At 38.7% G+C, this 9,661-nt stretch overlaps 1 protein-coding gene across 6 annotated transcripts in view; it reads right to left on the bottom strand.

Annotated features, from left to right (window-relative positions):
• Window positions 1-9,661, bottom strand: part of MET (MET proto-oncogene, receptor tyrosine kinase) — a 116,404-nt gene that overhangs the window by 42,353 nt on the left and 64,390 nt on the right. For all 6 annotated transcript variants that reach the window (XM_011372392.2, XM_011372386.2, XM_011372390.2 and 3 more), the window contains 2 exons: window positions 6,333-6,467; window positions 5,387-5,560 (listed from right to left, as the gene is read on the bottom strand). In XM_011372392.2, coding sequence (XP_011370694.1) covers window positions 5,387-5,560; window positions 6,333-6,467 — 309 coding nt within the window. The remainder of the gene's footprint in view (window positions 1-5,386; window positions 5,561-6,332; window positions 6,468-9,661) is intronic.

Raw genomic sequence — 9,661 nt, forward strand, 5'->3', positions numbered from 1 at the left:
ACTTACATGTGGAATCTAAGGAACAAAATAAATGAACAAAAGAAACAGAAACAAACTCACAGGTACAAAGAATATTTTGATGGTTGCCAGATAGGAGGGGAGTTCAGGGGATGGTTGAAAAAGGAAAAGGGATTAAGAAGTACAATTAGTAGTTAGAAAATAGTCATGAGGATGTAAAGCAGCGCCTAAAGAACAGAGTCAATAATAACGTAATAGCTATGGTGTCGCCTGGGTATTAGATTTATTGGGGTGATCACTGTGTAAGTTATATAAAAGTCTAATCTCTATGTTGTACGCCTGAAACTAATATAATATTGTATACTAACTGAAATCGAAAAATAAAAAAAATTACTAAAAAGAACTATCTGACATGCTGATGAAACAAGCTGTTTTCAAGAGATCCAGAGATGGGACAGAGAGCAGATTCAGCTTGGGTGAGAATGAAGGGTCTTCTTGAGCCACTCTGAAATGAATTTGTCTTCTAGGAAACTTCTGAGCTGAGGAAGACATACTCTAGACCCAGACTTCTACATGCTTGTAACTCTGATTATAACTCCTTCATGGGCCTCCATATTACACTCTGCCCCAAACTCCTTCATGGGCCCAAGAAGCTAAGCTCCAACATAAGCCTTGCTTGTATACCAGATGAGTGGGTGCTACATTCTTGATAAGAAAGTCATATGGTAAAAATACCAGCAGCTTTCATAATATCAAACATATAGATGGTATTCAATACATATTTGCCATTCATTCATTATTTATAAATCATCTAGTATGTGCCAGGCAGCAACATGTGAATAAGTACATCTATTTCTTTATATTTGTTAATTCACATTTATTGATTTGCAATTTTTTCTTCAAATATGGTCACTATTTGATATATATCAGTTGATACTTAGCCTTTAAAAAATGATGTAATATTTAATATACTCAATATGTTATTTCTATTAGAAAGAGATAAAAACAGAACTGGCGAGAACCCCAAATGTGATCTTATAACTGCACCCAGCACTTACAGCCTTTTCTTTGATTCGAGCTGCTTTTGCCTAGATAATGGCATTGTGACTCACTTGGTGTTTTTCCCTCTGCCCTTATCCTTCTATCTTTGTACGCCTACTCCCTTAACCATTAAGCTTTAAGACATAAGGTTAGGGCCACTGTCAAATCTTTTAAGACTGAAGCCTCAGGTCTATCTATCAGGAGGACAGTAACTCGGCTGCATTAAGGATAACATCTTGGCTTTAGGTGTGTTTCAGCCCCAGGCCCATCAAGGAAGAACAGCCCCACAGAACCAGGACCAGGACCAGGACCAGGACGGGACCAGGACTGGATGGGATAGTGCCATGGCTGATTCCAGAACTGGACACGATGATGAATTACCCCATCCTTGTTCAATCAGCAGTACCCACAACCCAACTCCCTCAATTTCCATGACTAAGGATTTTCCCCCTATATAATCCATCCCCTGGAGACACCCAGGGGTGGGGTATCAGGTCTTTGAGTGATAGCTCACCTGTGTCTCTGGGACTTGCAGCTCTTGAAGCCTTACTTTCTTTGCAGCAAAACTTGTACCTATCTCACTGACTTAGACACACGCAGGCAAATGAACCCCTTGCTCCAATAACGATCAGTATTATAGTAATGTTTCTAATGATCTCCCTTGGCACTATTTTACATCTCATTTCTAGGCTTGATCCCCTTCCCCCTTGTTCAATGTTAAATAAGTAATAGGTTCATTTTATCATTGCAGGTTCAATTTTGGTGTGTTAGAAGTAAAATTTGAAATTATTAATAAATCTGCCAACTGTAAGATAGCATTAGGCTCTTAGGAAGTCTATGAGACAAAGATTATTAGACTATAACTATTAAAACAAAACAAATTTCCAAGTTAAAAATAAGCTTCTCTTCAGCAGTTCTGTGACAATTGAGAAAGGAAATGCTCTTTTGGGGGGACATATTGTAAATTGTGCTGTAAAGTACAATGGTGGGAAAACAGCACCGCTACAGACACAAAAACCAGTAAAGGTATTTGTTTAAGGCTAGTTAGTGAAAGTCTAAAAGTGTTCTTTTGTAATTTAGAAGGGCTTTTAGCAAAATTCAAATTTGCAAAGGTTCCCATCCCTCCCAAGTAAATAGTCGCAAACCGAAGTCTTAACTTATCCTTGTTTACCAAGCCTCTTCGAAGTCTTAGCTCAGTGCTTTTATGATAGCTATTTTTCCCATTAAGATCCATTACACAGTTAACTTACCTCGTCTATGTCTAACCAAATGAGAACTGCTAGGAAAAAAAATATATTTATTATTATGTTAGAAATCCAGCAGAAGAATAAGACACCTAACCCTCCCAGACTCTCTTCAGCCTCAGGCGGTCACATAGCTGCTGTTCTCTCTTTTAAAGAGGAAACTTCCCCATAGAAAACAGCTGCCTAAGGCCCAATCCCACTGGCTAGATCCCCTTTTCTATGTAAAAACTGAAGTCTGTCACTCTACATCATTACTTTCTATATAAGGTAAAGGGACTGGGTGATGCTTTGACAAAAGACACAGAGGTATTCAACTGGTGCACTGGCAATAGAAATAGCCATCATAAAATCTCAGCTAGACCATCAGGTTTCAAAAGACTGACTTAACTAGCTTTTCTCTCCAGACTGAAATACTAGAGGGGGACATCTAGGATTTCCCATAGTTTATGGGGCAATGTTTTCTCTTCCTGGGGAAAAGGAAGGAAGCAGAATTGGACTACACACCCTTGGATAGAACCAACAATTGACTGGCACACTGATTATCCTGAAGGGCAGAAAGACTCTGTGGGAAGGAATTGAGTGTCTGGCACAAAGCAACAGAGGTTGGGTCTCCCACCTGTTTGGACAGGGGAGAAATAGCCACAAAAGTAGCTATCACCCTCTAATTACGTGAAAATGATTTAAATGGTCATGTTTTCAAAATCCATCATGCTAATACATGAGAAATCTAGAAATAACAAAACTTGGAAAATTAAAATTTGAAATGTATCATAGTAACGTAAGATATTAACAAGGGGAAACCAGGTCAGGAGTATATAGGAAAACAGCAACAACAACAAAACTTGGAAAATTAAAATATGCCTCTTCAATAGGAAAAAAGTCACAAATATATTGGTAGTAGTGTATTGCCTGTATGATCCCTCCACCCACAAGATATTGTTCTTGCTTCTTATCTGAGTCTTCTGATCAATTAATAAACTGTTTTATTGTCTCACTGGGACTGAATTCAATCCAACAAGATATGACAATTCTATTTTGATAAATTCAGAATACATTGGAAAGTGCTCTTCCTTTGCAGAAGCATTTCTTATTGCTCTTTAAGATCAGATAACATGTTTGAAACAAAATAATGGGCTTGCAATCTTGAAATCTCTCATATGCGGAACTGCAAAGAATTTCAGCCACTGAACATCACGTACCTTGAAAAACAGGTTAACTTGCATTTACCAGAAAGTGAAACTTTATACGTTAGCTGGGTTTTGTACCTATAGAGTTTAAGACAGATAAGAAAAAGATGAGTAATCTGTCTTATTTTTTTACAGTAAGAATGCTGAATGTCACGCTCTGGTGCAGCATGAAATCTTCCTAACAACGATGAACTGAAAGGGGTTTATGGGCTCAGCTGCAGTATTTTTCTTCTAACCATACAGCCCCCACCTCACCGACTGGTGCGTGACACAATGCAAACATTTAAAATCGCCAACTAGAGTGCTGGAGCTAGGAAAGGTGAGAGAGGTGGAAGATTCAAACATTATGAGAGATCTCCTGGTTCCAGAAAATTCTGAAATATTTACTCTGTTTTTAACCATTTTAATATAGCTTTCATGACTAATAAAAAGAAGCACATGGGTCAAAATTCAATGTTTCAAATGTACAGGTTCACAATCTGCTCTTTATTTAAAACACCAGCTTGGATATTTTTGAAATGAAGTTGTGATTTAACTGTGCATGTGTACACACACACACACACACACACACACACACACACACACACACACACATACTCTCTCCTCATATCTCTTTCATGGAATAGCTGAGCTCAGCTTTCCACTGTCTCAAATTGCCAAGGCTGTGTGTTTAAAAAAGCATTAAATTGCTTGTGGTTTAAAAGGTATATTAAAGAACAACAAAGAAAAAGGTATATGAACACTATAGTACAAATTTAAGTTTGTTTTCGTACTATCTTCTAGTTTATTCTCTGGCCAATCAAGCTAAGTCTTAATACTTGTGTCACACCCAACAGAAAATAATTTTGTTTAAAACCCAGTCACTCAGTGCAAATCTTGTCCCAAACCGTAACTAAATGAAAACAGCCATGCACTTGGGGGCGGTTCCTGTTCTGACTTGTACTCTCTATTTACTTGGGCTTGAATCAGGCGACCGAGACCTTTAACTTGAATCTTTCACAAGAATCATTTACTAAAGTCCAAATGCTCTACAGTGCAGACAGAGAAAATACACACTGGGTCCTTACCAGGGAAGCAAAATATGTTTGGATCAAGACGTTTTAAAAACTGTCAGGGAGATTTTCATAGTGCCAAATATATGCTTAAGCAAGTAAGGCAACAGGGAGGGACAGTGGCTACAATACCAGGGCTGAAGTACACTGCAAGAAGCTAAGTTCTCTAATAGCAGGAGGCACTTCTGTTGCATTCAGGACTGTACCTCCTCAGTGTCTAGAAGAGTGCCTGCTGCGTAGTATGCACTCAATAAATATTTTTGGAATAAATTAAAGGATAAAACGGCTCACAGAGTACAGACATTAGTATAGCTGCACTTTGATGGCTCTTCTAGGAACTTTGAGAGAAGGTGCAAGCCACCCATGGGTATTGACTTGCTTTCCACACTGCTCTGGCAAATAACTTCTTATCTGTGACAAGATGAGATCAGACAGGAAGAAATCTTTTGTCCTGTCTGCCCCAGCACTGCTGGGATCTCTAGCTTGCAGAGTTCAGGCTAGGGCTCTGGGTTATGCCATAAGCAGTCTCTGTCTTTGGTGGAGGCTCACGTCCATGCAGCTGGTACATAAAAGGGGTGGTGGGGAACCACGGAAGGGGTGAGTCATGAGGCAGCAGGTCCTAGTGTGGGGAGCAATGCTGCTTGTTAGCCACTACTCTTTTATTCACATAGCAGTAAGGAAGAGCAATTGGCAAGGAGAGAATCTGCTTAGAGAGTGTGAGGCAAGCACTTCAGGTGCAGGACTCAGGAGGTGTGGCCAGACACCACCCCAAAGGAAACACCAGGAGGCAGACGGGCCTTTGGCTGATGTCTCACAGCTAAATCAGTAACCTGACTTCTGAATTTTTTTTTAATGGGATATATGTTTACCAAAAAACATATTGATAGCTGCCAGAGATTCCTACCTCGTAGATTGTAGGATGACAGATGTCCTGAGTCCAACTTCCATTGGGGCATTCCTCCAATCGCACGCATTTGTCGTGGCACCAGCCACACTGCACAAAGGGAGGAGCAGAGAGACACTGACTGCAGGACTGGAAATGCTCACAGCCCAAGCCATTCAGTGGGATCTTGGTGATCTGTGAAGAAAAATGATGGAGAGGGCTTCTAGAAGGTTTTCTGTTTGTTTGTTAAATAAAAACTAAATACACCAAAGATACATGTAAATATAATTTTACAATATTTACTAGAGAAAGCACCTAGGTATGCAAATCATGTAATAGTAAGTGATAAAATTAAAAAAATCAAATTCCTTTCTTCCCTCTACTGTTGGCATGTATGTGATCGAAGTTAGCATTACTGTCCAGTGAACACAAGCATTGTCCTGAAATTCTAGAGGTTCTATTAAGTAGAAACATTTTGCTCTGTCTGAGACAATTTTAAGATAACAAGAGAGTATAATTTAAGCAGCTGGAAAAAACACTTGAACCCCTGGGAAATTCTAAGTAAGTTTACATGTCATTCTGCATCAAGATGCACTTCCTTCTCTTGGAGAGAAGGGGACACTGGCTGGCATCAGATTCTACTATGTATTTTAGGATTTATCTGCCTGCACTAGAGTTCTTCCCTTAGGACTGCAATTCTAATTTTGTGTGTTTGTTTTTCTCATTGAGAAATATAGGACAAAAGGAGAAGTACACATTACGAATAGGATCTCCCTTAGGTCCAATTTTCCCTGAATAAAAATTTAACTTGATTTCAGAAGATCTCTGAAATACTCAAGGAAGAACTTGATAGAGGAGAGATGAATCCAAGATAGAGAAGTTAAAAAAGGGTCATGTAACACTGGTTATAAATATCCACTTAGGAAGAACTGCATCCATGGTACCTCCTCGTGCAAACAAGGCTTACCTTCTTCCCAGTGACAACCAGTGTGTAGCCATTTTGGTTTAATGGGTGCTCTACAATCACTTCAGGAGACACAGGGTGGGAATCCAGGTGAAAATTCACATGAGGGGTTGATGATCCTGATCGAGAAACCACAACCTGGCAAACAAAACAGAAAACACCTCTGTTCCAACAAGGTCAGTTTAAATATAAGTGGAAAATATGGAAGATAATGGTAATAATAGATTAGGAGAGCTTGTGAGTGTCTGAACTAAAGGGCCAACAGTTTATCTCATGTAAATCAATATGGCATCTTCTAATCTCCTGTCTTGAAGACAATTCATCCGAACCCCCAAGACAGACATTTCCTATGATCTCTTAATGGTATCTAGGGGAGGGGATCTTCTAGTCGATCAGCCAGCACATGCAGACAAATCCTCACGATTGTACTGGGAACTGGAGGAGCCAAAACTCTCCCCAGAACAGATGACCTCACTTATGCTCCAAGAATTCTGGATTATTTTTTAATCTATCCTCCTGACTCTCCCCACTAGGCAGCTTCCCTTGACGTAATGGAAAGTGTAGTGAATGGGATTCTGGAGACCTGGATCTAGTTCCAGCATTGCTACTCTTAAGCCATATTTATTGATCTTTTGAGGTCAAAATAGGCCCTCGGCTACTTTGAAATGATAGGCTGTCATTTTTACAAACCATTGTTCAACCACATGGAACCACTTGGGTTATAAATAAAGTTCTGCCTCTTAGCCTGGTTTTATAATAAGGTCTGATGGTTTTAACAATGCTTTGGAAATGAGATTTAATAACTGGTGTCATTCTCGCTTTCAGGTATTTCTAATTTGGGATACTTCTCAGGTATATAATTTCCATCTGCCCTGTTGCCAAACCCAGTAATAATGAAGTCCGGGGGTGAAATCAGGACAACTATCTGAGATGAACATGTCTTTAGAATACATATGATGTATTGTTAAATAGTATACTTGAAACTTATTTGATTTTATCAACCAATGCCACCCCATTAATTTTAATAAAAAACAAGAATGGCGCTAAGAGAGATTTTCATTCTTAAATGGAGGAACAGGAGGCTGAGCACAGCTCTGGGTTTGCAATTGACTTTGTGAAATTTCTCTACATCCCAAATACCCCTTTAGGTTGCACTGAAAGTGTATCTATTTGCCATGGGTATGAAATCACAGGATAAACATGGGTATCTAAGAGACTAGGATTAGTTAAATAATCACTCCTTTTATCTCATCTTTCTCATCCATAAAATGGAAATGAAAATCACAAGACTATATTACTGCTTAGCACCCTAACAAAGTCGCGCACAACACATAAATGTTCTGGGGAATCAGTAGTAAATTTTTTTCTTTAATACAATAAAGGAGTCAAATAGCCTGAAACAACTTGGGAAAAGTCCCAAAGCACCTAATTTGCTCCCAGAGAACGAATTGTTGATAGAAAAACTAACCAAGTTCTTATAGAGGCAAAGAAATTAAACATCATGACTTTTTTTCCTAACATCTGTTTTACCCCAAATATTCAAAACATCTCTATTAAGCAGGGTGACGGTCTTTGCACAGAAGTTAAATGATGAATCAAAGATCATCTGGTCAGAATGGAAAAGGGTAGAAACTATTGTTATTCCTAAATTAGGGCCAAATAGGTATTTGTGACTTTTGCAGGCAAAGTAAAAAGTTCAGTTACCAGTCCTACCTCCCTCTGGGTGCTGCATACAAGCAGAGTATCAGGACGTCAGACTACTAAAGCCTCTATCCCAATTATCCAGGTTTCAGTTATCTAATTTTTCCATCTTAACTCACTTCTGGTGCTCTCCGCCTTTTGTTTTTCCTAAACCCTACCCTCTTTTCTCATATTTTCCTGATTGTTGCCAATTATTCCAAACTACAAAGATTAAAAACCAACCAACCAACCAACCAACCAACCGAAAAACCTCTTCTCTTATACATGAGTCAAAAACAAAACAAAACACAAGTCTCTCTTAATTCTCTGACTCTGTTCTCTGCCTCCTTCTGTGCTTTCCATTTCACTGAAGATTATTAATCCCTATGAACTCTGCTACAGATATTTGCATTTTGAGTCTGGCTCCCTTGTATCTTCCATTCTATTCAGACCTGCTACACAACAATTACCTGCTCGTACCTTTTTCTCCTGTCTTCTTGCTCTTTTTAATATATTTTCCTGCATCTATAATAAGCAATCTCTTCTTAATAACTAGGTCATCATCTTTGACTTTATCAAATATCCAAAGCCCATCCAAATATTTGCTTCCCAGAAAGGATTAAGCTTTCTCTTTTCCTAAAGAGGTTTTTGCACCTCTGGAACGTGGATAGATTGATTTGGTGCATTCCCTGACTTTCTGTCTGGAGAGCATTACATATATATATTACATATATACACACTGTGTGTATATATGTGTGTGTGTATATATACGTATACACACACATATACACACACATGTATACATATATATGTGTGTATACATATACATGTGTGTGTGTGTGTGTGTGTGTGTGTATGTATGTAAGGAGAGATCTGAATTTACTTAATTTTGTTTTTAATTAAGCTGTTTTATATATATCACTCTCATAACAGTTAACTGAACCAGGCATCGTGCTAAGTACCTTATATGGATATTTTGTTTACTCCTCACAATAATCCTGCAAGGCAGGTATGACTATTTCCCACAAAGAAAATACAAGAGAGAATTTTAGCTAGAAAGTACAAGGAGCTTTATCTAATACTTGAATCCGTGTGCTTGACCTCTCCTTAAACACTCAACTGCTACACTCTTGGAGCACCAGAGTAAATACCAACAAAAAGTTTAAACTCTGAGCTCCTAAGAGCCACGTGAGAGTCAAAGCATTAAAATAAATTTCACAATATATTTGCCCTGCCAAATACTCCTTGTTTTAGTAATATTGGCTGCACAAGTTAAGTGTGCCTAAGGAGAAAGACTCCACATCTAAATAACTTCAGAGGGCATGAGGATTCAAATGTTACTAGCCCAGCTGGCAAGCTCTACTTATGAGCTAGGATGAGTGTGACTTGATAGAGAAAACGAGATGAACCAGAGAAGACAGGAAGGCTGTGTGGAAAAGTCAGAAAGTGTTTGGAATTTTGAGCAGAGGTCATATTACAGAAGCAAATACCTTCTTAGTTGATCATTAGCCCTTTCTCTGCAGGGATACCTACAGCTATAAAACGCCAAGAATGCTTTTCTGTTAATTCCTCTCTTTCACTGCCTGTCTAAATTGAGTAACCACTCTCAACACCCCTGAAGCAATGTTTGCAAGAAATTAGGAGTTCCTTTT

The sequence above is a fragment of the Pteropus vampyrus genome, unplaced genomic scaffold (assembly GCF_000151845.1).
Source record: "Pteropus vampyrus isolate Shadow unplaced genomic scaffold, Pvam_2.0 Scaffold206, whole genome shotgun sequence".
NCBI lineage: Eukaryota > Metazoa > Chordata > Mammalia > Chiroptera > Pteropodidae > Pteropus > Pteropus vampyrus.